This window comes from Zymoseptoria tritici, chromosome 6 (assembly GCF_000219625.1).
Source record: "Zymoseptoria tritici IPO323 chromosome 6, whole genome shotgun sequence".
Classification (NCBI taxonomy): domain Eukaryota; kingdom Fungi; phylum Ascomycota; class Dothideomycetes; order Mycosphaerellales; family Mycosphaerellaceae; genus Zymoseptoria; species Zymoseptoria tritici.
In genome coordinates, this window is record NC_018213.1 from 1,775,756 (window position 1) to 1,802,200 (window position 26,445).

Consider the following 26,445-nt stretch of genomic DNA (forward strand, 5'->3'; position numbering starts at 1 on the left):
GTCTTCGCCATGTAGGCTTTCCATAACTTCGATGATTCTCCCGATATCTTCGGCCCTCTTCGCAGGAACCAAATTTTCCTTTCCTTGACCGTGACCACTCCATGCCATCCACTAAGAGACAGAGTCGTGCCATCGACGCCACGGGAGGAGTGCAATCGACCACAAACAACCAATCCCTTGCGCAGAAGTCCTCGAGACCACTCCATCCGACACGGTGCAGTCTGTCTCGCTGATACCGTCTGTCAAGGTCCTCATTTGTCTCAACGGAGGGAATCCCTGCTACGGTCTCGAGAAATTCGTCAGGTGGCCGAGGGCATGGACAGTAATAAAGCAGTCGATGCGGTCACCAGCTGGCCGAGGATTATCAGCAGCTTTCAGTTCTAACCTTGCCCGACACTTCCGCTACTCCTGTTTTTACCAAGTAGCCTGGCCGAGAAAAACAACATCAGCAGCCATCAACCTTGCCCGGCGGCTTCGCGGGTGTCCGACCTGACAGTCGACTGAGCGTGCAAAGACCTGTCCATGAAACGGCCGCAGCACGCTTCCACATGTTGCAAGAAATACGTGTCAAAAGTGCGGCGGTGCCTTATCAAAGCTCATTCTGACATTTAATATTCTCGTCTTTGCTTCCTTTCTCCTCAATCACGATCGAAAGAAAAAACACTTCCACTTTCACGAAACGACACCACGTCCCGCTTCTCACAGCAAAACTTTCCCAACAACCCGAAAGCCACCCATCATGCACCTCCTCCCTCTCACCCTCGCCATCACCCTGGCCTCGACCGTCTGCGCCGCCGCTCCCCAAGAAGGAGTACGCCCTCTCCCTCTCCCTCATCCCGTCCCGTCCCACTCAATCCTATCCTTTCACACTAACACCCCTCACCCTCCAGAAATGCTACTTCGACCCCGACCCCAACGTGGACAGGAGCTATTGCAAATTCGGCGGCCACCAACCCGACGTCGAGTGCCTTCCCGTACGTTTCGAAAAAAAAAACCCCGATGGCAGGGGTTATACCCACACACACCTCCTCTTCTTAGTCTTTTTTTAATTTTTACTGACGAGTGCCGGCGTGAGGGAAACAGGACTACAGGTGCCTGCAAAAGAATTACAGGTGCCACATTGATACGAAGGACTTCCCTAACACCCGGAAGGGTGGCAAGCAGTGGGCCACGTGCGTGGATTAGAGTGGCGCAGGCGGAGGCGGTAGTGGTGGTGGGATCATGGAGGGTGGGTGGACTCTGTGTCGAACATGGAGGTGTACTCGAGACGCGGATCACGGTCAAGCTCTTGCGGCTTTTTGCTCGTGGGGATGAATGTGGATTGCTTCTTGGACAATGAATAATACATCTTTTACCCTTCGAGTTATTGAACGAGTCACAAGCAAGCAAGTCCAACCATTGAGTTTCAAAGATTTCATGATAGACTTCGTCGGGCGAAGGTGCAAGTCACTGTCGGCACGATGTGCTTCAAGTCCTGAGGGTGGAGCGTCAGATATATAGTCCACCCTCTCTCTTCATACCAATAGTGATGATGCATGTTTGCGTGAACTGCCGTGGCATCGCTCTGTACACGAATACTATCTCACTTTCTCGGTAAGTCTCTGTCTCAACCTCTCAATCCTCGTAGAAAATGCCCCTGTACAAAATGCAATGCTCGCTCGTCCAATGCCCAATGCCAAATCTCATCCCGCGCGCGGGCTTACATGCTGTTTCCCAATTACCAAAATTCTGTATGTTTCTTTTTCCGCAATCTTCGACGTCTTGCTCACAAAGCCGGCAACCTCGGCTCCCTCGACTGCACCGAACTCGCCCGACTCCCGTTCCGACTATGATCCCTCCACGGCATCGGCTGTGCGCGGTTCATCAAAATTTCATCATCATCGTCTGCTTCTCTCCCGCGATACGCCGTGTTGGTCCTCGTGGGCACGGCGTCGTATCGTCCTCTCTTATCGCCAAACGGCGCGGGCGAGACGATCGGTGCTTTGTAGATACTCGGCTCGTGGCCGCGTTGCGACATGTTACCCATGAGGAGGGAGTTTCTTGCGTTGAGCGGGGTGAGGTTATCGAGATCCTTTTCCAACCGGGCTTTCTCCGCGTCTTTGCGTTTTCTGCGGTGCGGGTTTTCTTTGATGCAGGCTATTATCGCGTTGATGGCGATCAGGATGGCGAGGAGGCCGGTCATGATGCTTTGCACCACCAAGAGAACCACGCCGGTGACGGTCGTGGTGGTTTGTGAAAAGCCGAGTTCCTCGACGAAGATGAGGATGCAGACGACAGAGAGGACGCGTACGGTTTGGATGGTGATGTTGATCCATTGGGAGGACCTCCGGGCGAATGGACGGGTCCAGAGCAAGAGGATGAGCATGAGGGCTTCGACGATGAGTTGGCCGGCGACTTGAACCATGCCGTGGCCGTTGGCGCCCGCGATGATGCAGCCGCGAGCGAACATGTAGAGGATGACAGGGACGAAGAGCCACCAGTAGGATTTCTTGTAGGAGTCGTAGAAGAGGGAGTATTTGATCCAGACTTCTTTGTCTTCATACAACCCATTAGGCGCGCCTTCGAGTTTCTTGTACTGGTGAGCTTTGGCGTAGATCCGCCAACTGAAACCCGCGAGGAGGGCGGTGAAGAGCGCGAGGGTCACGCCCGCGAGGACTTTTGCGGCCCAGGAGTCGCCATCGGCGAATTGGTAGACGCACCACATGGTCCAGATGCCGTAGAGTAGGAGGACGAGGTTGGTGATGGCTTTGGCCATGCGCCACCAGTAGCGTTTGCGCCAGGAGTCGAGGGATTTGGACAGGGTGCCGCATTGGGCCCAGGCTTCGAGGATGACTTTGCCGATGAGGATGAGGACAATGATGGCGGCAACGACGATGGCCCAGACGAGGAGGATGGTCATGAAGGTGTTGGAGGAAGGGATGCTGAGTTGCTCGGCGTAGGCTTGGATGCCTGTGACGAATTGTTTGTCTTTGGGGGACATGTCCGAGGTGGCGGTGTTGTTGGCGGTGTTGCCGCTGTCTTGAAGACCGGTGTCGACGGCGGTGGATTGTCCGTTGACGTTGACGGTCGTTTGGCGTGCCCAGAGGAGTGCGGTATCCAAGGCTCGCTTCGCTTTTGATGTCTTGTTGTTCGAATCCTGGTTCAATACCAAGGTGACGTTGTTCTTGAGGTATTCATAGTTGTTCTCCGTCACATTACCTCCTGTTGAAGCTCGGAAATTGTCAATCGCCGTCTGCATCGATCCCCATTCGACCAGTCCCGCTGAGAATCCGAAATTTGTCGTAAATGACTGATAGACCTTGGGGTATTTTACGCTCAGCATTCCGTTCATAGCCATTCCTTGAAACCACCCCAACACTTCTCCGAATGATGGTGAAGGACCTGTTGCGCCTGGAGAACCACCAGATGCCAACGCCGCAGCACCCGTGAAGACAAGTGCAACGCCAGCCACTCCTGCTGCCGCATATTTCACCGATGGTATGTTGAACGTCTTGCCATTTCCCACCTCTGACTGAATGCATGCGATTTGTTGCCCACTCGAGCTCTTGACTTCCAGCTTGACCAGTCCATCAAGATCGGGAACGCTGAATGCGATTGATGGTATTTGGCTGGCATATTTGTCGGGGATGGCTTCGGAGCCTTTGGCGGCGAATGAGCCGGAGGGTACTGGATATTGGTTAGCCAGACCGAATTGCAACAGTTGAATAGTCCTCTTTGATCATACCTGGACACATCTGCTCCATGTTCAAATCACAGGGATCAAAGTCCCTCTCGTAGACTTGCTTGCCATATGCCGTGACTGTGAGGTGAAGCGTAACTTTCTGTGATTCTGTGCTGCTGCCTGCTACATCAAAGGTGATGACTTTTGAATTACGATCGTATGTGGCATCCAGTCTGTCGACCTGGATGGAGGAACTCGTCGAACAGAGGGAGAATCCATTCGTTGTGAGGACGTCCACACCAGATACGCTGGCCGGCAGCGCACCGAGGAGTAGGACGGGGAGGTATCGGCGGAAGCCCATCGAGGACCGCATGGTGAAGGAGGGAGTTGTCTCCAGTGATGTCGAGTTCGGTACGTTGAAGATGTTGGTCAGAGTAATGGACGCGCAGCCCACGTGGGGAGTCACGCAGTGTTCTTCCACCGAGCTGTCAGACCGGGGCGTTTTTGTGTTCCAGAAGGATGTTTTGGTGTTTCGAAGAAAGGGTCGTGAGATATGCTTTTCGTGTGAGAAAGAGAGTCGACAAGGGTGTTGGTGTGGCGAGTGTGTGGTGACACGAGTGAGATGCAGCGCCAGAAGATGCAGATGATCAATGAGTAAATGAATCCCACGCTGAAAGATGAACACGAGAGAGAGAATGCAGTGCTGAGAGACTTTCATGCATCGAGGTTTGGCGATTCGACGTGGAGACACCAAGGGTTCGCTAACATTCGTCGACTGCCCGGCTAAAAGTTTCCCATTTCCTCATTCTGATTGGTGGTGAGAGGACTCGCGGCCCTGCACCGAGATATTCTTAGAAAGCTTGGGCAGGTTCGAAGGTCAGGAGAGAAGGTCTAGAACTGATCCTGTCCAGATGATGAGCTGGCATTGATGGACAGGAGAGTTGAGGTAAAAGCAGGAAGCTGGATAATACACTCCAGGCCACTCATATGCACCGAAATTGAGCGTCAATCAAGACAATCGAGCAGAAAACACGTTCAAGCACATGCAAGTCCTCTTTGCAGCTCATGCCAGGAGACGTTGGTGGCGCTGCTCAGCCTCCAAAAGCTAAGGTAGACGGATTTGCCGAAGCCGTTGAACCGTCCCGTCTTTTGTTCGATCGGGAATCGCGCCAGGAGTAACAATGGAAGACATGACTTGCTCGATCAGCTCAGAATGTCCAGAGAGAGAAGAGACAACAAGCATATGCTCTCCTCCGTCTTCAATGCAAGAGAACGGAGCACCGCCAAGGCCCTGATATAGCACTGCAGCAAGATGTAGCAGGGTACGACTTTGCCTGACGAAGCAGAGTCGATCATGTCGCAATGGAAAGGAATCCGTCTCGATAACATCAACATTGCTCAATCATAGAAGTCATTGACACCGCGAGGTCAGAAACGAATCATCGTCACCTCCGCCACGATGCGGTTATTAGCAATAGCAGACATCCACCTCTCCTTCAAGGCCAACAAGGACGAGTGGGATAAACTCGAACACCACGAAGAAGATGGCCTCATCCTCGCCGGCGACGGTACGCCTCAATCATCTTCAGCACAAAAACCTCCTCCTCTTTCCTCATCACTAACTCCCCTCGACAGTCGGCGAATCCCTCGAGCACATGACCGAAGCCTGCAAACGCGCCACCCGCCGCTTCAAACACGTCTTCTGGGTCCCGGGGAACCACGAACTCTACACCTCCTCCGCGCCCCAAATGTCCGACGAAGAGAGATCCCTCCGCGGCGAAGCCAAGTACCTCGCCTGCGTCAAAGTCGCCCGCCACTACGGCGTGCTCACCCCGGAGGACGACTTTATGACCTGGACCTACACCAACGTCGACGGCATCGAGGAGAAAGCCATCATTTGTCCCGTATTCACACTCTACGACTACTCCTTCCGTCCGGCGGACGTCTCCCGCGAAGACGCACTGGACTGGGCTCTCGAAGAAGGCATCCAAGCCACCGACGAAGCCCTGCTGCACCCGGACCCGTACCCGACGCGAGATGCGTGGTGCATGTCCCTCGTCGCCACCGCGGAGTCCAAACTCGAAAAAGCAGCATCCACCAACCTCCCCCTCGTCATCATCAACCACTGGCCCCTCCGCCAGGATACAATCTACATCCCCCGCGTGCCCCGCTTCACCCTCTGGTGCGGCACCACTCTCACCCACAACTGGCACACGCGCTTCAACGCCAAGTGCGTCGTGACGGGACACTTGCACGTGAGAAGGACGGATTGGATCGATGGCGTGAGATTTGAGGAGGTGAGTTTGGGATATCCGCGGCAGTGGGAGGATGCGAAGGGAGCGGGGAATGGGGTGAATGAGATGTTGAGGGAGATTTTACCGGGGCCGCCGACGCCGGTCAAGGGGCAGGAACCGCCGACGGAGTTTAGGAGGTTTGGGCAGAGGTAATGGGAGGGAGGGTGGTGGTGTGGTGTGTGGAACGATGGTGGAGTTGGCTTGCGCTTTGAAGAGCGCTTGCGAATTCAAGATGCGATGGGCAGTGTTGTGCCCTCCACGGAGGTCATATTGGGTGGAACTGCATGATCTTGATCGAACATATGGAATGAGTCTTCGAAAAGAGATTGCGGCTCGTGTAATGTAGGGTCAAACGCGGCTGGTGAAGTGAATTCGAACCTGATTGAGCCAGGAAAGGAAGGAGCAGCGCTAGCCTCTCTCGAAGACAACAACCGCACATGAGACGACGACAACAACCAATCGGTCTCAACTCGGATTCATCACGAATTATCAGTAGCAGTGTCGCCCAACGCGAGAAGATTCCAAATTACTGAAAAACACTTGCAAATGGCAAGCTGGCATAGTTTGCCTGTCACTTGCTGTGACTCGACTTGATACAAGTAACGTGGCCGGTAGAAATGATTCACCTCTGCACATGAATGTGAAGCACAGGTCTGCATTTCAGGAACTTTCACCCATCGACATCAGCCGGTCCGGCATAGACGCTGCTCCCTTCCTAAAACGACAAGAGCAGAGACTCAAAAAACAGTGCTGTCCAGAAAAAGCCAATAGACAGAATGGCAACGCACAAACCCACCTCTACCGACACGACCCTTCTCCTCCACGGTCTAGGCTCCTTCATCCTCCTCCTCGCCACGATCACGACTCTCGATCCGGCAAATCTCTTCAGCGCAACCCTACCGCTTGGATGCTTCGGCGTGGTGATACTTGTGGTGCCGTTGAGTGGCACGTTTCGGAGGATTATGGAGGGTGGTGAGTCCTGTTCCTCTTGTCATCCCGCCTGGTGACTGCAGGTATGCTAACGACAGGATAGATTTCGACAAAGGCAGCAAGAAAGTCGAAGCGCACGGAGGCGGGAGGCAAACGAGGAGGGAGGAAGCGAGGAGGAAGAGGAAAGGCTTGTGAGTTGATCGACAAATTCCTTCGACGATGAGAAGAGATGATCGAAGCTTGAATGGGGCAGGCCGCCTGCCATGGTGACGCTTAGGCTGCTGGTGAAGGCCAATTCACGTGAATGTGAAGTTCGTGGTAGCACAAAGAGGGCAGGCAAGCTGCCGGTCCATTCACTGGTTGGAGAGAGCTAGACCTAGACCTAGAGCTTCACGTCAGCTTGGAGGATCGTTCGCGGTCAAAGGGTGTTTTACTTGCTCCAGCTCCTTAATATCGAGCAAACAGTATTCCTCAAACAGTACTTCGAAGTCAGGAACGAAAGCAACTGACGACACCCTTTTTCCAACCCAAGCGCACACGATCAGCCCAAAATGCCATCCTCCAAACGCCCGCACGACTCCAGCAACAACGACTCCGACCAAGACTGGTCCCCCTTCACCTCCTGGAGATGTCTCCTCCTCGGCGCGCTCTGCTCAACACTCCTCTCCTGCGTCTTCCGCAGCATATACCATGACGAGCAGCTGTCCGAGCACTGCGGTCTCGTCTTCGCAGCTGCGATGATGGCAGTACTGGGCTGTGTGATGCTCGTGCTTCCTGGGCTGGTGGTTCTGTTGGGGTATGTTGTGTATGGTAAGTTGTGCGGGTGAGGACGCTATGCGCGAGAGGATGTGCTGACAGATGAGTTAGATTGGGTAAAGGTTTGGGTTTTTGGAAGGCAAGCTGAAGTGAGCCACGGTGATCTTGGTGGAGCTATTGAGACGGCGTGGGAGGAGTTCTGTCAGGCTCTGACGCCAGGCGAGGAGAAGGCGCTGTGAGCTGAGGAAATTCGGCGGCATGGAAGCAACAAGATGAGCGAGACCTTGGACAACGAGTCAATACGTTCATGACCCAATACGACAGCGCATTCTTTTTGACTTTCAAGCTCGCTTCATTGAAATTCGGCTGCGTGATGTAGAGTAGTAGAAAAACAACTCAGCCTTCCAGTACGCCTGTGATGATTTTATCCTCGAACAAAATCATCCCGAATCGTTCAATCATCTCGCCTTCCTGCCACTCTCAATACCAGATTTCAACCTCAAATCCTCAACACATCACATTTATGCGTTGAAAGCAGAAGGGAAGCGGCGGATGTTCTGCGCGATCGGGCCCTTGTTGCGGAGGAACTGGACGTAGGCACCATCGACACGGACAGCACCAGCCTTGCGCTTCTCGACGTACTCGGCGCGGTTGAGAGGAGTGAAACCCCACTTCTTCGAGACGATGATCTTTTGGCGGCCGGGGAACTTGTACTGGCTGCGGCGGAGAGCCTCGATGGCGGTGGCGCGGTCTGAAGGGGTGATGTCAGTTGTTGAGTCGGGTGTTCTCATCTGCTGCTATACTCACGAGAGTCACGAGTGCGGACGGAGAGGAGAATCTGGCCAATGTTCACGCGAGCGACGGAGCCGTTGGGCTTGCCGTACGCACCACGCATACCAGTCTGCAATCTATCGGCACCAGCGCACGACAACATCTTGTTGATGCGCACGACGTGGTATGGGTGGGCGCGGACACGCATGTGGAATCCTTCCTTTCCGGCGATCTTGACGAGGTACCTGCACGTCATTTTTGTCAGTCCTTGTCCTTGTGTCCTCCAAATCTTTCTCTTTCGGTGTAAACGCACTTGTTGGCGCAAATACGAGCGGCCTCGAGGGCCTCGGAGCTCAACTGTTCATACTCGTTGGAGACGAGGTGGACGCAGAGAGGGAAGTCGTCGACGTTGGCACGCTTGCGGCCGAGATCGAAAATGCGAATCTTGGGGTCTGGCACACCACGGTTGAAGCGAGACTTCGGGTATGGCTTGTTCTTGCAGTAGCGGTAGCAACGAGCTGGACGGCGGGCCATTTCGACGGTATTGATGGGGGTTGATGGTCGGTGTGCGAGAGGGAAAGTCGAGGGAATGAGTCGTCTTCGAAGGTGAGGGTCACTCGCCAAGCCCACAAAGTCGGCTGCTTTGAAATGCGAATCTCGCCACCTCAGGCAGCAATCACAATTCTACGGTTCCATACTGATTCCCGTCCTCGAAACGTGAGCCCGAAGTTGATTTATCAGCACGCGATTTTGCATATGAGATCCAATGGAAGGGCGCTGCTATGGCACAGTATTGGCATTTGCACGGCCTATTGGCTAGCTATTGTATAGTTATCCCGTCTTCCTTCTGGAAGCTCGGCACAACTTCCTGCCGCATCATCTCTGATGCAGCAAATTGAAACGCGAAGAAGATCTCTGCATCTTCCCAACGCCTGTGCTATGCCACATTGTCTCCATTCCTCCACGACCATCAGTCGACCCGTTTACTGGACTTGCGAGCTAAGGATGTCCGAGTCACCGGCGTCGAGGATAGCCATGGTGGAGCAGCGGAAGAGCTTTCCGCAGGCAGTGCCGAGCTCAATCTGTATGACAATCCCAGTCAGTACGTTTTTGATCCCTCCAAAGCCGACTGTTGAGGAAGGCTTCTTCTCAGGGCTCAAGAGAGTTCAGCACCCTCCAGAGCCTCAAGCTCCTTCGCCAGGTGCGGCATGGTTGTGTTGTTGAAATTTCTTTCAAGGCGGGTGTAATCTTACGTTGTTGCCGGAGAAGTGGTGGACAGCGGTCTTGGCCAACATGCTGTAGTCTGTGTGATGTCCATCAGTCTCTTGTTCTCTCCCGATCCTTCATATCTTTCATTCGGGGCGTCTTACACTCGAGCTCAGACTTGCGGAGAGGAGGTGTGTTGCCAGCGATGATGACGAGCTTCGCCTTGCCGGAGCGGAGGGTCTTGAGGGTCGACTTGTAGCCAAGAGTGACCTTGCCGGACTGTGCGGAAGATGGTCAGAATTTGTCCTCGCGCTCTCACTCATCGCGATTGCATGCGCACCTTGATAGTCAAGGCAAGCTTGGCGTTGATGTTGTCGGACGTCTTGGTGCTCTTCTTTGGTGCCATTTTGTTGATTGTTGGTCTCCGGTTGCCCTTCTCTGACTGTGATCGAGGAAAGTGTCGTGCAGGATTTCAAAATTTGAGAGACAGTGTGGGACTCCGGCCTGACTAAGCGAATTTCGTCCGCTTCCTCCGCTCTGACTTCACTCACTCCACATCATCACTCGCGATCCAACAGCCATACTCAACTGCTTCTCGTTGTTCAGATTGCTGGACAGAAGTCTTTGCGACCTCAGAGCCCTATCCTCGTCCGACCGCCGTAAAGTCGACTTCCACAAGGATCTCGGATCTATACTAGAGTAGATACTGCTGCTCTTTCCGCTTTCTCATTCTCGCTCGGACTCTCATGTAGACACCATACGACTGCTCGATGCGCAGAGTCAATTCCAGTGAGGATGTATTGGTACGCGAGGACTCGTTCGCCTGTGTTTTCTCCACCGACAACACCCTCAGCGGGTCGGCTGGCAATATGTCCCTGAGCAGCTGAGGCATGGCGGATGCCTCGCTGGCGTTCATGGAAGGATCTTCGTTGGATCGTCAATCCAATCTGTGCAGAACGATGTACGCTCGGGTATCGAGCGGGCCCATGGAAGCAATGCTGTCGTGGGCGTTTCTCTGAATTTCCTCCGCCAGTTTGTCTTTGGCCTCCAGGACGGTTTTACAGGGCTGATACGATGAAATCGTTCGCGAAGCAGCCCATCGAATGGTCGCATCAAAGAGAGCCTCAAAGTCAATTTCACGGACCGGCGTGGCGAGCTCCTGCTTTGGAGGGATCCGGGTTCTGCATGTCCGAAGGTCTAGGAGCTTCGGAAGCGGACTGGTGGATGACAGAGAGGCGGCTAATGTTGTTACCGCAGCAGTTCTGTGTACGCTGAAAGCGACTAGGAAGCGCCGAACAACGTCTTGGGAAGGAGGCGATCGATTACGTATGCCTCGACCAGGTTGACGAGCAACCACACCTGGAGTATACAGTCATCAATCTGCTTTTGCTCCTGCAAAAGTGGAAGCACCGCAGAGCCACAGATGCATTGATAGGTAAGATGGCAGGAATGATGGCGGGAACGATGGCAGGAACGATGGCAGGAACGTCGTAAGGTACGTCGGCATGCTCTCTTATCGCTCTGTACATGCACCGTTCATGTACGCCTCCGAGTAAGGCACCGAGCCACCGACATGCCGGCATGTCGACGTGACGAAGTCTGCTGCAGGTCACACTGCCGAGTCACCGATGTGTACGCCGGCCAGTGACCGGACAAGTACGATAACAAGCACGCCGACAAGTACGAGTGCAAAGACTTTGGCGTCTCTGCACTTCCTCTCGAACACAACTCATATTGCTCCGCGTACGGGCTGATCGGTACTAGTTCCTCGATCGCTTGAGGACGAGAATCTTGAACATCAGTTTGACTGACGTTTGACATGTCTTCAAATTATGGCGCGAGTCGGTGTGGAGAAGTTCAACCGTGCGCAGCGATACTGTGAGAGTGAAAGTCACGACGGACCACAGAATTTGTAAATACAAGAGAAACTCGAGCGAGATAAGGAGAGGTCGGAGCCTCCAAGAATGTAACCACAACCATGCGTCCCGCATCCGTCTTCGCCTGCTTCGCATTCCATCGGACCCAATCACATCGTGCATCAGCTCACCCGCTCGAAGTGGAGGTGAGATTCAAGCTCTCATAGTAACCTTGGTCATTCGGATCGCGGCCAAGGAAGTTCTTGAGTCCTTGCAACGGATCTCCCGAACCACCGGGCTGCAGCACCTGGGTGCGATATCTCATGCCGGTGGTTGGGTTGAAAGGGTCGTCTTTGAAGAACGAGTAGAAGACGTCTGCCGCATATGCGTCGCACCACAGGTACGAGTAGTATTGTCCTGCATATACGGGGTTTATGAGTTGGGTGAAGATGGCTTGATAATTGTTATACTAAAAGCGAGGGACAGAAAGGTCAGCGAAGTCTCGAAACTTTGAGAGCATCGGGATAGGACTCACATTGTATGGCAGGCCCAAATCGGTTGCATCCGGTTGTAGATTGACTTCGCGGTAGGTTTTGCCGAATAACGTGGCTACGTCCAACGTCTTTGCTTCGTCGAGGCTCGTGATATTGTGGATAGCTTGGTCGTAGAAGCAGTACGCAAGTTGTTCAGTAACTCCCAGTCCCGTTCCTGGTGTGGTGTCGTTGTTGATTGCTGCGATAAGGTCCTCTGGCATGACGACAGGTGGAAGAGGGGCTGTCGAGTCAAGACCTTGCTCCTTCCTCCATTCCGCGGCAGCTTGATCCGAGAAGCTCGACCAATGTCGCGTGATGTTGCGTAGCGTATCAGGGAGAAATGCAAAGTTCTCCATAAATGTTGCAGGGAACTCTTTCCAATCTATAGGAGTTCCGATGATTCCGCCATTCGCACTGTATTTGGTCTTGGCCAGCAATGACTGCATGTTGTGGCCGAGTATGTTGAAGGTGTCTGCCAGATCGTAATATTGGATAAGTGAAGGCTTACTATCCTCATCGTCGGACTTGGTGTGAATAGTCTGGGCTGATGACGAGGAATAGTACCGACAGCCGTCGGGCTTGAGATAGCCTGGAGCAAGGGTCCTCGCACTCGCGCCTTGACCAGCTTTGACCCCTTCCCGGTAGAAGAGGTCCAGATACCTGCAAAGCAAAGCGTCCAATGTCAGCGGATGTCGTAGAAGGTGTGGACTGGACGAAGGTCCCGGCGTCAGACTATCGATTTCTTACATGTATCCGACAAATTTATCATCGCCCCCGTTGTTCGCGAGCCAAGCCTGGTTGTTCCAGACGGCGTAGAGCTGCACATCTGGATGCCACAACAAGTCGGTGCCATTGCCTGTTGGCGAGAGCTCGTCAAGGTCTTGTCCCTGGATCCGGTCGAAGTAGATCCCGTAAATTTGGCCGTAGAGGGCCAGAATAGCGGGAATAGTAGTCTTGATGGGAAAATAGGCAGAAATCGCGTCGTCATCCAGTTGCACGGACTCCGCATATAGCTCGGTCACGTAGTAATCGCTGCGGTTGTGTTAGCTAACGTGCTTCGATGAAGGGTTCGCTCTCTTCGTTCTCCTGCCCAGACTGCACGTCCAAGTCACTGGGAAGTAAGTCGTGCGGTGCAATTTGAGCGAGGACCCAGAGGAAAAACTATCCTCGTGGAATGCCGGCATCTAGAAGGAAATGAGACATTACTTACTTGTCAAATCGATAGACGATATCATGGTCACCGATCGGTGACACTATCCCGGTGTCGTTTGCCTTCACTTTGTTATAGGCCTGGTTGTCGCTCAACGCCAGATCGTCAACGCGGGATTGGAGTTCAACGAGAAACGAGGTCACGGTGTCTGAATTATGCTGCGTATGAAGTCAGCGGATATTGTCTAGGTGTGCAATGGACCAAGGCCCGGCATCGGAGACAGTCTCAGTCTATGAAGGCCTTCTGCACTTGTATTTCTTACCGCTATGTCATCCTTGAGAACAAGATCAGCCCAGGATGCATAACCCATCAGCTGGGCGACCTTCAAACGCAGCTCAATGGCCTCTGAGAGGAGCGCATTGTTCTCCAGACATTGGCTGAGATACGCGAGCTGTGCCGTATATCTCGTCGTCTCATTCACCGCGTACGATGTGATGCCGAAATAGTCGTTCTGGATGGTGACGTCGATCTCGTACTTGCCGGCATTCTCCCCAGTACCATTTGCCCAACCTGCGAGTGTCGTTGCAGGGACGCCTTGAAGCTCTTCAGCCGTGAAGTACACGTATTGATGATCCGTGTTCACATTTTTGATGAACTCGTGGGCGATGTCAATCAGTCGATCGTTCATGTTCTGATATTGGTTGCGCTGGTCGGCCGGCATGTTCACGCCTGTATCGACGATGTCGCTCCAGAGCCCTTTCAGTGATGTTCGGTCCTCTTCGTCCAGGCTCGTGTCGTTGGACTTGTAGAGATAGTCCACCAATTTGAAAAAGTCTGCATTGCCCATTATGTTGTCTCCAACAGCGCTGGTGTTGCTACTGAGGTTGTTTATAGCGTCATCTAGCTCTGGCTTGGTTCCGAGGCGCTGCAAGAAGACGGGGTAGAGCAACGCGTTCTGTTCGTTCTCGACCTGGAGATATGGCAGGATGACGTTCTCGAACGTTGCAGTCTCGATGGTGACGGTATCCAGGATGTTTTGGACAGTGGCATTGTAAGCCGCCGCATATTCCACGCCAAGCTACGCGAGCGACTCGACCGTCTCGTTGAACACATGAGGGACTTGCGGAGGTCTCTGAATACCGGAGGAGCTGATCGGTGTCTCGAGGAAGTGGGCTGTTGGCACGAGGTACGCCGTGGAGAACCTCACGTCCTGAGACCAGGCTACCAGCATTCCGGCGAGCCTGGTCGTGGTGGTCCGGCAGACTGCGGCCTTGAAGGTCTTGAAGCCCAGCGGCTAAGTTTGCAATTTTCGGACGAGTAAGGCCTTGACGAGGAAGAGTCGGCGCGCGAGCTCCAGCTCCACGGGCGCACTCTCCGACTTGGGGAAAGACCGAGAGAAAGGCAAGGACCGCGACCTTGGTGAAGGAGGGCCTGGAGGTATTGCAATTTCGAGCCATCTTGGTCCGAAGGCTTATCTGACCTGCGGACAGAACGGCCGGTAAAGAATGTGTTGGTGAAACGAGCGACGGTAGAAAGAGCGTTGGTAAAAGAGCGTGGTAGGGAAAGAGCTGTCAGAAAGGAATAGAGTGGGCGACTCGATCAGCTCATGACTTTCTCCCTTCATCATGCGAGTCTTGTCACGTTTGTGGCCTGCGCCATATGGACATGGTTGCCGACCATCCCGACAAGATCATCTCCAGGCTTACCGACTCTCAAATTGGCTGCAAGGCTATGCATCTGGGGAAAATTCGGTCGTGGTATATTGCCGTGTCCCAGTGGTGGTTAACGTGCAAAATCTTTGAGTGATTCACAATGTCCCGACAGAAATGGCTGCACCGCTTTTTGAGTCTCCAGAAGCGATGAAGCATTCGTCGAACTCATCCCGCTGGAGTCTCTGAACCCCAGTGAACGGTAATCGCCCTTTTCGCAGTTGCAAGGCTGCGAGTGACTTGAAGCTTAAGCTCGTTGATTCGTTGGACACCTGCATCAGGCCATCACGCTCAGCAGAGTTCGAGCGATTTTGATGACCAGAGAGCACATCTGATCATGTCCGGGAGGGAAAGGGGTAGACTTTGCGAAATTGCAGATGTCAGCCGTGGCGTGAGGACGGCCCTGCCGTGAGCGGACCTGCACCAAATGCTTGGTTGCCTTGCCTATTCCCGGATTTGCAACTCTCATGGGATGCCATCTCGAACGCCACTCTCGGCTTGCAGATATCATGGATGTGCGTGATCGATCAACCATCGAGCTCCGATGTCGGATCGATTCATCAGTCGTTGGTCCAAGGCAAAGGAAACGAACTCTGCGGCCGGTTGATGAGGTACAGTCAGATACCAGGATCAACGACTCCGATCCATGTCAACCACGATGCATCAAGTCTCGCGTGATCAACCATGAATCCCCGCCGGGCTGCGAGGCTTCGAGTCGATCATCGTAACCCTGTCAGCACATCAAGTCAAGGAATCCAGGCATTGATAATAACGTGCTTTTGTGGTTCTCCTTGAACTTGCATCGAATTGCTGCACGATGCATCGTGCCACGATTATCAGCGCTCTCAAGCCGAAAATTTGCCCCAGCCCATGTTGACGTCTTTGTCCTCATCTTTGCCGGGCCACATGATGCTACCGTACCAGATGGCCCGGATGTGTGCCACGGCGCATATGAGCCACATAACCACCAATGCGATTGTCAAGGCGCTGCAGATTCCATTGATTGGAGTGCTGTTGTAGACGTTGCCGAGTTGAATCGCTGCGAGTGTGAGTCCTGCGTTTGGGAAGACGAACTGTGCAGTGTCAGTCGAGGTCTCGGCTTTGTATATGTGGAAGAACTTACAGCCCACCAGTTCAGCGTAAATGTCATCCTCCTCACTCCAGAAATGACCGCAACGGTGCTGATGCAAAAGAACCAGAACGCGAAAATGATGATGAACGTGCCAGCCATGATTCCCACGATCCTCACCACATCTCCATCCGCAATGTTATTCACATTGAACGCATTCGCCGGTAGCACTCGCCTCGCCTGGTTTCCCAGTGAAATCAGCCCTGCCGCTGTATATCCCGCCGGCCCGACGCTGACATACATTCCCGGCCGAGTAGGCGGAGAAGGCAAAGCACCCGTCATCAATCGCTGGGTGTACAGCGAGTACATCATCAACGCCACCGTCCAGGCCAAGCCTTGAAGCATTACCGCTCCCACCCACATGTCGAATGCTTGCCTAACCGGCTGGCTTGGGATCATTGTGCCCGCCATTGGTCCGACAACAAGCAGAGGGTAGATTGGGAAGATCCAAGCCGGCACCGCGTCTGTGATTTTGAGCCGTTCTTCCTGGAACAAGACGTAGTACTGCCCCACGCCGACGATGAGAACCACTGCGCAGTACAGCCAATAGCACACTCGCAGCGCATCAGGGAGCCAGGGACCGCAATTTGGAACACCGTAAGCTTGCGTGCCGTTGAGGATCAGGGAGACTGTGACGAAGTAGGAGCCGAAGAAGAGACCTTCCACAGGGTGATGTAGGGAGCCGATGAACCGCTTGGGATACCAGATTGCGCGGAGTGTCATGAAAGTGGTGAATAGCAGGAAGAGGATGATGGTGAGGATGAAAAAAATGGTTCCGATGGTATCCAGACCATTGAAGCGATTGGGCGTGTTGGCCAGGACGATGGAGAGGGCTCCTGTGGACATTGGACAGGCAAACCATGGCCATGTGAAGTGTGCTATACGATCGGAGAAGCTGGCACTGTCGGGGATCTTGGGCTTGAAGTCGGAGCGGTCTTCAGAGCTATCGGATTGCTGTTGTTTCTCAACATCGCTCGGGTCGGTCGTCTCGGGAGTTGGACCAGCGGCTCGTTGCATGCCCGTCGTGTGGGCGGTATGGTGAACCATCGTCGGCGATGATCTCGAGGAGCGTCGTAGGAGGTGGCTACACGGCCAAACGCTTCCTGGTGGGAAACGACCAGGAAGACTATCAGCAGTCTCTGTTAGATATCAATGCTCGCGTGCCCGTCTCCATTTCCATAAATCTTTCTGTACAAGGTACAGACTGGGGCCGTACGTCATCCGCGTGAACCCCATTCACATGCCGTGCCAAGTCCCAAGCTAAGACCAGGCGCCGCGGAGCAGGATAAGATTCCATCTGGGAAAGAATGTGATGGCCGAGATGTTGGCATGTTTGGAGAAGTCTTGGATGTGGTCAAGAAGTTGTCGGGACAGTGGTAGAACTGATGGCGTAGAGAAGGGCTTGCAAGGATGGGCCTGCTGCCGGCGCGGGCACTTGGTATAGGGCAGGTTTTGCCGATATATATGCACGACGTCGAAGAACTTAAGAAGCTCTTCTGATATTCGACGTCTGTAATAATGGAAGCAGATGAGGTCGACTTGAGATTCGCAAGGTGATGTTGAATATTTCCGCATGAAGCCAGCGGGCAACGACGACCTACAGTACATACACGGCTATCTAGCATGTCGTACCAACTCATCTGTACGACTGCATAGCATGTCCCGCTGATTTACCCGTACATGAGGCCAATATTGTTCAGTGTATCATTCAATGTACATCTACAGCGCCCAACCCTGATCTAAGCAACCAAAGCCACGGCGTCTGTCCTCGCCGTCAACTATCAGTACACTACTCCTTCCTCTGCTTCACCACCTTCGGCGGACTCGACCCACTCGAAGATCCCGCATCTCTATACTCCTCCACAGGCGTCGGCTGAATCTCCGTCAACGCCGGCCTGCTCTCCTCCTCCTCCTCCTCCACACCACCCTTCCCCACCTCCCGCCCTCCCATCAACCCCCTCTCCTCATCATCCTCCTCATCCTCCCCCGCTCCAACCCTCTCATACACGCCCCCACTCTCCTTCTCCCCTTCCTTCGTACTCGCCATAATGAAACTATCTACAATCCAATACTGCACGGCGTTCATAATCAGCGGGAACAAAAACAGCGCAAACGCGACTTGTAGCGCTTCGCTGCCTTCAGTCCAGCGCAGCGCCCAGTCGCCGATCCAGGGCAGGAAGGGCATGGCCATGAAGAGGAAGAAGACGAAGATTTTCATGCCAATCAGGCCGATGCAATAGATGAGGAGTTGCTTGAAGTACCAGGTCACTTGTGGTGGCGTGCCGTAGACGCCGGATTTGATGGATTGGGGTGGGTTCGCGAGGGGCGTGTAGGCGAAGAGGGCGGGGAGGATTTTGAGGAGGATGTAGAGGACTGGGACGCCGAGGGTGGTCTAGAGCGTTGCCGTTAGTATGGATGAAGTTTTTAGTTGGAGATGAGGAAACTCACGTCAATCCCCAAGTTGAGAAGGTAAAACGAGCACGGATTCGGACTCTTCCCATCACCTCCCGTCTTCGCCGCCTCGACAGCCTGCGCGGCAAAGTCTCCACTGCCGACTATGCTCATGCCCAAATTGATCACATGCGTCAGCATGGAGCCAAACACCTGCTTACTGACGTCGAAGAAGAAGATCTTCCACGGCCGTTTGGGCGTCTCATGGTAGCGTTTCCAGACGAGAGACAGCACAGCCAGGGCGCCGAGTCCGCCTTGTGCGAAGAGCGCATATGGGCCTAGGAGATGGCATTGTGCGGGCTCCTTCGGTGTCTCGTCGTCGTCTTTATCTCCTCCATCCTTGTCCTTGTCCTTGTCCTTGCTCGCTGCCACCGCTGCCGTCTCTATCGCACCCACCACTTCCGCCGCCGTCGTACTCGTCTGAGCAACCTCATTCGCCTCCGGGACACCCACAATTCCCATCAACTTCGCCTCAAACACCAACCACGCGTTCGGCGGAATATCGCTCCCTGCCCCTCGTTCCCCATACCCCAACTCCGGCGGTATCGTCAGCTTCCTCTCTTCACCCACGCACATATCCAACATCCCCTCGTCCCATCCCGCGATGACATGCCCTGCTCCGAGCAGGAATTTGAACGGTTTGTTGCGTTTGTAGGATGTATCGAAGACTGTACCGTCGGAGAGGAGAGTACCTTTGTAGTGCATGGAGAGGGTGTCTTTGTTGCGGGAGGGGCGAGTACATGTTGACGGCCCGGCGAGGTGTTCTATTGTGAGGTTTGAAGGTGTCGTTGTGATTGTTGGGCGGGGAGGCGTAGGAGGTTCGAGGGCGAGGGTTGTGGGGAGGAGGGCGAGGAGGGCGGCGGGGAGGAGCGCTATCGTGCGCATGGTGGGCGGTATGAAGGATGGAGCAGTCGTATGGTCGGCGTCGTCTTATCGCATGAGGCCGGATTGTGTCGGTGCGTCGATTGAAAGTTGAGTGCAGCTGGAGGGGCTTCTGATGATGCGCACTGAGATCAGGCAGTCGTTCTTCAAGGTGAGGTCCGGTCTTGTCGACAGATGCAGATGGCTCGTGAATCTTTGTTCTCGCCGCGGTGAGCACTTCAGCTCAATTAGTACAAGACGAGACCGATAGCAATACCGTGGCTGAGCAAAGGCGTATGTAGTCCGTTGAAGGCGGAGTGAAGGTGAAGGTGAAGGTCAAGGTCTGGGGCGAAGCTGGGGGAGCCTGGCCCAGAACGAAGACGGGAGACAGCTGACAGCTGACCCTGATCCGCCAAGTCAAAAGCCGAGGCGGAAGTGTGACAAGATTGAACCAAATTCTAGCATCGAGCAATCAAGTGCGAGCCGTTGGTAATTGAAGACATAGAGTGAGAGTAGATTATCAACTATTCCATCTGTCTGCACTGTCGCCGGCGCCACGCTCTGTGTCGGGAGCCCCTTTGCCTTGACTCGATTCTGTTCCGGTCCGCCAAACTCACTGCGATGGTCCCCTGGTAGCCCTCATTAAAACCCATATCATGCCAATTACAAACCCCAACCTCGTCCGGACGTCGCCGCGCCGCGAACTCACGATCCTTCGTCACTGAACTCCATGGAAAATGCTGATGCAATACTCGTTCATCACCGTCTCCTCAATCCCAGTCCCTCCTGCTGCAAAGCAAGAGCCAATTCTCGATCCTTCATCTCATCCTCAGTCTCTGCATTTAAGCTCTCTGTCCTTATCCTCTGGATCCCCTTGCCAGCACCAGAGGTTTGAGACATCGATCCCCGCTTCCTCTTCGTGGATTCGCCATTCGGTGAGCCATTCGGTAGGATAGGCTGACGGCGGGACAGTTCCGGTGACTGCGACACGGGAGCCGGAGGATGGTAGAGGGGCAGTGTGGGCAAACTTGTGTCTTGAGAGTCGAAGGAAGGATCTGAGTCGGCTCTCTCCACAGAGAGGTGAGCTCCTGTGCCGTTCAGCTGGGAAGATGATGTCTCTGCTCCTGTGTCGACCGTCGCGGCATGGTCGCCATTTGAAGATTGCCGATCCTCCGCGGTCTCATGCGTCGAAGCATCATCCTTATGGCCCGAGTCAGATCCAGGCAGAGAAATGCCAGAGTCCACACTTCCGTCCGGATTGGTTGCATCAAACTTCTCATCGAGTCCCGATTGACCATTCGACAATTGCTCGATCCCTGCGCTCTCCTCAGCGCCATTCTGATCGCCATTCATGTCAAGCACCTGGCTGGCAATCTGCTCCAACGACTCATATTGGTACATTTGCGGTCTTTGAGGTGCGGCGTAATTGTAGTTGTTGTCGGTATAGCCTCCGTTCTGATCGACTTCCGCATAGGCAAAGAGACTAGGATCCAGTGCTGGCGCATGCTGATCGGAGTTCGGTAGAGGATGCTGTGAGTATTCTGTCGGTGCTGAACTTTGATCTTGCTGCATTGCAGGCTTGAAATCTCCATTCATAACATGCTGGTGCTGCTGAGGCGCGCTGCCAGTCATGTGCATGGTTTGGAAATTCGGATCCGGTGTCGTGCCAACACCCGGCGTCGTCGATACCCTCTTCTTCTTTGGCTGCGCCGGCGTACTCGCGTCTCCATTGGCAGGCCGCTTCTTCGCACTCGCCGACGCTCTCGGCACAGGGCTTTCCATGGCCTTGGTCGGGTCGACGTTGCCCTGCTCGTCGTGCACACACCGACGCTGCATTGTGTTAGTATGCATCGCAAGACATTGCGCATGGACATGTCATTACCTTTGACTTGCGACACTCGAAGCAAGCCTTGCTCCGTCCACGTTTGGAGAACTCTCCAAACATCGGCACGCCGTTCATCGCCATCGGAATGTTCGCGTTGATGTACGCATTCGTTCCCGGCATCGCCTGAAGGTCATCGTTAGACATTAGATTCCCATCTTGCTCTGCCATCAGAACATCATTTTGATCCCCACTCACAACAGCATAATTGGGTCGCTGCGGCGTGACGGTAATATTATCGTGCAGCTCAGGTGAGATGTGATGGATGCCGAATTGCTGCTGCGCTTCCGGCGACATGTATTGCAACGACGTGCTTCCATCAGGAGAAGTCTGCATGACCATGTCCTTGTGTTTGCATCGAATTCGCCGCTTTCGGCAAGTGTCGCATGCGACCCTTTTGGGACCGAGCACAGAAGTTTTCGGGGTGCTGAGATACGCGCCCGGGAGGCCGTTCATCATCGCATTCATCGGCATTCCCACGGCCGGCGCGGGAGGCGACATGGTCGTCATCGGATGGGACGGTGCAGGCGTGCGTTGGGCGCGAGGAGGCGGTGGTGGTGGTGCAGTGAATTGATGATGATGACTTTGACTTGGACTCGAATTGGATGCGCTTTGGTGATCGGCCGTGGCGGGCGCGCCATTGGTGGAAGAGAAAGTAGCCCCACTTGGCGTGGCTTGACGCTCTGTGGCTGCAGGCTTTTCCACACTCTTCCTCACACGAGCCGACTGTCGATCCGGCGCGACTCTCCACGCGGCAATGGCTTCTTTACGCTCCATTTCTTTCAATGCGCGCGCTGAGAGCTTTTTGGGAGGTCCCTCTTCTTTGCTGTTGGGAAGTACGCCGTCAGGATGTGCCCAGGTCGGAGGATCCTCGTTACCACGCTTCCACGCGACCCACAAGGCAAACGTTCTGGCAAGCTCCAGCGGCTCGCCGTGGCCGTGGCCCTTGGGGATACTGGCGTTGACACGCTTCTGGCGATCTGCGGTGATGCCCTCAACCCGTCCCATGACCATCATCACCGTGCGGAAGATGAAGTTGACGAGGTCAGGAAGGCCGTCCAGCTCATTCTGTCCGTAGTAGCGCGTGTTCTTTGCTCCAGGTCGAGGATCGTTCGCCGCAATATCGCCGTCAAAGTCTGCCCAAGTCGGTAGCTCTCGCTCGAATTGCTTGCCGTCGTGGAACAGTTTGGACACCTCTGCTGGCATCGGATCATCATCCATGTATCGGATCGCCGTATACCACATGAGGCGCTGGAAGAACGGATAGCGGAATTTCATAGGCGTCTCGTTGGCCTTTTCAATCTCCGCCACCTTGAACTGATTCTTGAATGACATGCGCGTGAGGAAGTTTCCGCCAATAACCAGACTTGTCTCCGGCGTCCAGACAGCGTGGATCCAGCCGGATGGAATGAGCATGGTATCGCCTTCGCTCAGATCGACCCGATAGCACTCTTTGGTGATGCTCGGTAAGAAAGTGTAGTTCTGCTGCGGGCTGTCGTTCCATTCCTCGTAAGCTTTGAGATGCTTCGTCTTGGGTGGAATGAAGAAGAATGTCTTCTTGCCCTTCAAGATGTGGTAGTATACGCTGCTGCCGCCAAAGTCGATGTGAAAGTCGGTATAGCTGTCTGCGACCGACATCAAGCAGTAGTATTGAACTTTGGGCCACTTCCCGGCATCGATCTCCTTTTGAGGCCAGACCTCGTCTTGCAAGTCAATGTCTCGAACGACCTTTGGCCGACGAAGTAGCCGTCCAAGCTTGGTTTGCGACACTTCCAGAGAGATCACATTCCGAATCGGCTTGTCGTCGCCACCCTCTTCGTAGTAATCGGCCCATCTGCCGAGAGTCCATTTCGAACCTGAATTTTGCGTCTTGACATCAATCACGTCGAGGGGTGTATCTGCGCCGACGAGGTTGCACACCTGCCGTACCGTGAGTTCCTCCGGCATGATCATACCAAGCTTGTCTTGTCCATCGTCTGGTACAGCTTCATACTCGTAGTCTTCTGGCATCATATCGTCAACCACGGTGGAGTCGTCTTTACTCGGTGGGGCGTTGCCTGCGCTCTTCGTCGATCGAGGGTTGTTAAGCCAAGGTCTCGGGTTCCAAGCAGCAGGAATGCAGATCGGCTCCGTGAATGTGCCGCTCCTCTCGAAAAAGTCCCGAGTAATCAGCTCGGGTCGCATGCGTGGGAAGGTTTCCGGGTCGAATTGGAAAGTGCCGTCCTTGATAGGCTGAATGTAGTGATGCTCGACACTCTCCTCGCTTGTCTTCAGTACACCTCGCTGCAACTCAGCGTAGTCGACGGATGCATGAGCGCGTGTGCTCTTCCTCACATATGTGGTCTTCCCATGAGTTGGCTCACATGTGGCGCAGAAGTATTTGTCCACATCGCGAACTTCGAGGGCCTTCTTAAAGCCAGCGCAGTCAACGTGGAACCAGTTCTTACAGCCATTGCAAGAAATCCATTCGTCCAATTCTCCGTTGGTATGAGCGCTTTCGCGCGAGACTGCACAGCCTGCGCATATTATCTCTGCAACTGGCTTTGCTGGCTTTCGCGACGCTTTCACAGAGGATGTCGATCGGATGATCATGGGCGTGTCTCGTGGGACGGAGCTCGCGCGGCGCTCTGCGGGACGCTTGTCATCGTCGCCGAGCATCGGCGCGGTACTCATGCTTTTCCGCCGATTCGCATTGAGCACCCTCGCGATTGAAGGCTCGTCCACGGCATACTTTGAAGCAATTTTGTTGGCTTTGCCTGCATCCGGCGTCTTCTTTCGTGTAGCTGCTCGCTTCGTGACAGCCTTCTCCGCGACGGTCTTTCGACCGCCTGGATTTCTCGGCTTGCCCTTTGGCCATCCTCGCTTCGCTTTGGGAGCAGGTTCTGTCGCCTCACTCATAGTCACATCCGTACTAGCCGCGGGCGATTGTAAATCCTCTGGCGGTGTCTGCGTTTGTTGAGGTACTTGAGGAGCATCGAGCATCTCGATGTCATGCTTGTACTGTGTGGAGGCACCAGCAATTGGCTGCTCCAACTCTTGCGTCTCATCTTTGGGACTCAAGCCGGAGTCATCAATTGTCTGCTGCGGAGACGGTAATGTGGGGCGTGGGAGGCTGCCTTGCTGCGGATTGAAGGGAGGGAGAAGATCTGCCTGAGCAGCGAGCTCCAATGGACGTGGTTGGTGCGTATCCTGAGGGAAGCTATTCGCATGTGGTCGAGGCAATGCTTGGGCTCCGTAGATCGGATATGTCGGTGGAGGCGGCTGATGCTGGGTCGGCTGCCAGCCTCCCGTGCGGAAGTTCAGCAACAGCGCCGCTTCCTCCACGCGACTGTCGTGATGTGCGTCCTGCGGGTATGGCTGCTGCTGTGGTATGCCTCTGCTCCAGTTGTGCCCTTGCTCATAGCTCGTCGCTGGCCGTGAAGCATATTGCGTAATCAGAGGTGACGGCAGCATCTCTGACCGACTCCTCTTATGAGGCGGCTCCGAGTGTGCTGGATGTGCGTATGCATGTCCTCTGCTCGCTGGCACAATGTACGTTGAGCTCGTGCTAAGCGCTGCTTCTGCCAGTTGCTCAATGGTCGACGAACGATTCCTGCTCTTCGGAGTCGCTCCATTGTATCCATTTGTGTAGTTACTGGTTGGTCGCTGGGAGTGTTGTGACGCACCATACGCATGCTCCGGCCTCACATGGTAGTTGATGTCGTTGTTCACCGCCGGGTAGTTGAACACAGGCTCGATTGGCGCAGGCTTTCTCGGCGACAATGGCTCATAATACCTGCGCGGAGGGGACGGAGAGCGACCAGGTATGGCCCGGTCGTCTCGCTTGAATGTGGGATTCAAGACGGGCATCTCGAATGGTGCGGCGGGCAGCTCGGTGGTGTTATCGTCCGCTGGAATGCGTGTTGGTGAGGGCGCGACCTGCTGCGCTCGGCGCTGTCCCGTCTTCTTTCACGGGGTGTTTCCAGACTAATCTCGACTCGATCGTTACTTTACTGAGCAGTGAAGGTGTTGTGCGGTGGTGGTAGAGTTGTCGAGGAGGGCAGAGCAGTTGTTGTAGCACCCCCGCCTACACCGCGGAATGGACGAAGTGGACTGAGGCTGCAGGGCAGCGGTGGTTCACGGTATACGTGGATTCGATTGATCGATCATTGGTCTGGGAAGTCCAACGATTGAAATATTGGCAGTTCCATATGCGCTCGAACAGAGTGGTTTAGTGTTGGCAGTATTCCATTCTCGTTCACTTCACCTCGTCCTTGTCGAGCCTGAGCTGCTGGAAGTCTGGAGCCGCAGCCGCTTGCTTCCAGTTTCACTCATTCCATAGAATACGGCGTATCTTTCATCACGAATTCATTCCTCCAAAGATCGCCTTATCCGAGACCACTTGACCACCTTCGCACGTGCTCCACGTCTTTGTCCTCCATCCACATCGACCTACACGCTCTCCCAGCAACCACACGCACGACGCACCAGCAGCCTTCGCCTAGCTATGAGCCGCAGTTCAAAAGTAGCCCCGGAGGTAAATCGGTAAGTCTGCGCATCCCGTCTCAAAGCGACATGCGATCCGCCAATGCTGATCAAACTCGAACAGAGCGCTCTTCGTCAAGAACCTCTCCTACAACGTCTCCACCGAGGAGCTCTTTGACCTGTTTGGAAAGTTTGGTCCCATTCGGTATGCACTCCCTCCACCACTGCGCCATCGTGTCTGCCACGAACTAACACCCTACCAGCCAGATTCGCCAAGGCATCGCAACCAACACCAAAGGCACCGCGTTCGTCGTCTACGAGGATGTGCTCGATGCAAAATCCGCCTGCGACAAATTGAACGGCTTCAACTTCCAGAACCGCTACCTCGTGGTGCTGTACCACCAAATCGACAAAATGGCCAAGAGTCAGCAAGATATGGCACAGCGCACGGAGAACCTAGAAGCGCTCAAGCGCCAACACGGCATCTCGTAGGGGTACGCGGGGAATGTAGCAGGTGATACCGACAGCGCTGTGGTGGAAGTGGAGGATTGGCTCGCGACTGGCAACCGAAGGCCGTCCAACAACTCCACCAGCACCAAGCGCAAGGACTCCGGTATGAGCGGTATTTCCACTCAGTCCATCCCGGAGGCTACAGTCCCCATGGCAAAAGATTTCGCGCAGGTTTTGAAATATGAGCAGCATGATACCAAGACGGAAAGGAAGAGCTCGGGCTCAAGCAGCCTTACCAAGGATGAGAGTTTGGGCGTATGGCGGCGTATGAAGGGTATGGCT

The 26,445-nt window shown here is 54.3% G+C and overlaps 9 protein-coding genes across 9 annotated transcripts; 2 read left to right on the forward strand and 7 right to left on the reverse strand.

Moving 5' to 3' along the window:
* Positions 1-1,541: 1,541 nt before the first annotated feature.
* On the reverse strand, positions 1,542-4,280 carry MYCGRDRAFT_73306 (uncharacterized protein; the record flags this gene model as incomplete). Its single annotated transcript, XM_003851737.1, has 2 exons — positions 1,542-3,666; positions 3,725-4,280. 2 exons carry the CDS (start codon positions 4,032-4,034, stop codon positions 1,766-1,768), a joined length of 2,211 nt encoding a protein of 736 aa, XP_003851785.1.
* A 644-nt stretch (positions 4,281-4,924) lies between these two features.
* On the forward strand, positions 4,925-6,108 carry MYCGRDRAFT_73308 (uncharacterized protein; the record flags this gene model as incomplete). Its single annotated transcript, XM_003851513.1, has 3 exons — positions 4,925-5,229; positions 5,297-5,718; positions 5,803-6,108. 3 exons carry the CDS (start codon positions 5,121-5,123, stop codon positions 6,106-6,108), a joined length of 837 nt encoding a protein of 278 aa, XP_003851561.1.
* A 1,842-nt stretch (positions 6,109-7,950) lies between these two features.
* On the reverse strand, positions 7,951-8,969 carry MYCGRDRAFT_73310 (60S ribosomal protein L10; the record flags this gene model as incomplete). Its single annotated transcript, XM_003851736.1, has 3 exons — positions 7,951-8,392; positions 8,449-8,657; positions 8,726-8,969. The coding sequence occupies 3 exons, from the start codon at positions 8,944-8,946 to the stop codon at positions 8,163-8,165; spliced, it is 660 nt and encodes a 219-aa protein (XP_003851784.1).
* Positions 8,970-9,191: 222 nt separating this feature from the next.
* MYCGRDRAFT_60172 (60S ribosomal protein L30) lies at positions 9,192-10,061 on the reverse strand (the record flags this gene model as incomplete). Its single annotated transcript, XM_003851735.1, has 4 exons — positions 9,192-9,494; positions 9,666-9,715; positions 9,783-9,897; positions 9,959-10,061. The coding sequence occupies 4 exons, from the start codon at positions 10,022-10,024 to the stop codon at positions 9,396-9,398; spliced, it is 330 nt and encodes a 109-aa protein (XP_003851783.1).
* Positions 10,062-11,661: 1,600 nt separating this feature from the next.
* On the reverse strand, positions 11,662-14,193 carry MYCGRDRAFT_43548 (uncharacterized protein; the record flags this gene model as incomplete). The annotated part of the gene is made up of 5 exons (XM_003851734.1): positions 11,662-11,943; positions 12,010-12,667; positions 12,755-13,039; positions 13,218-13,375; positions 13,480-14,193. Coding segments are annotated over 5 exons (2,097 nt in total), but the record flags the coding sequence as incomplete, so codon positions are not given.
* Positions 14,194-15,711: 1,518 nt separating this feature from the next.
* Positions 15,712-17,012, reverse strand: MYCGRDRAFT_43374 (uncharacterized protein; the record flags this gene model as incomplete). The annotated part of the gene is made up of 2 exons (XM_003851733.1): positions 15,712-15,939; positions 15,990-17,012. The coding sequence occupies 2 exons, from the start codon at positions 17,010-17,012 to the stop codon at positions 15,712-15,714; spliced, it is 1,251 nt and encodes a 416-aa protein (XP_003851781.1).
* A 772-nt stretch (positions 17,013-17,784) lies between these two features.
* MYCGRDRAFT_109934 (uncharacterized protein) lies at positions 17,785-19,541 on the reverse strand (the record flags this gene model as incomplete). Its single annotated transcript, XM_003851732.1, has 2 exons — positions 17,785-18,387; positions 18,444-19,541. 2 exons carry the CDS (start codon positions 19,329-19,331, stop codon positions 17,785-17,787), a joined length of 1,491 nt encoding a protein of 496 aa, XP_003851780.1.
* A 1,440-nt stretch (positions 19,542-20,981) lies between these two features.
* Positions 20,982-23,781, reverse strand: MYCGRDRAFT_43039 (uncharacterized protein; the record flags this gene model as incomplete). The annotated part of the gene is made up of 3 exons (XM_003851731.1): positions 20,982-21,137; positions 21,190-21,772; positions 21,941-23,781. Coding segments are annotated over 3 exons (2,580 nt in total), but the record flags the coding sequence as incomplete, so codon positions are not given.
* Positions 23,782-25,604: 1,823 nt separating this feature from the next.
* On the forward strand, positions 25,605-26,407 carry MYCGRDRAFT_73322 (uncharacterized protein; the record flags this gene model as incomplete). Its single annotated transcript, XM_003851514.1, has 3 exons — positions 25,605-25,713; positions 25,778-25,858; positions 25,917-26,407. 3 exons carry the CDS (start codon positions 25,676-25,678, stop codon positions 26,143-26,145), a joined length of 348 nt encoding a protein of 115 aa, XP_003851562.1.
* Between the last annotated feature and the right edge of the window lie 38 nt (positions 26,408-26,445).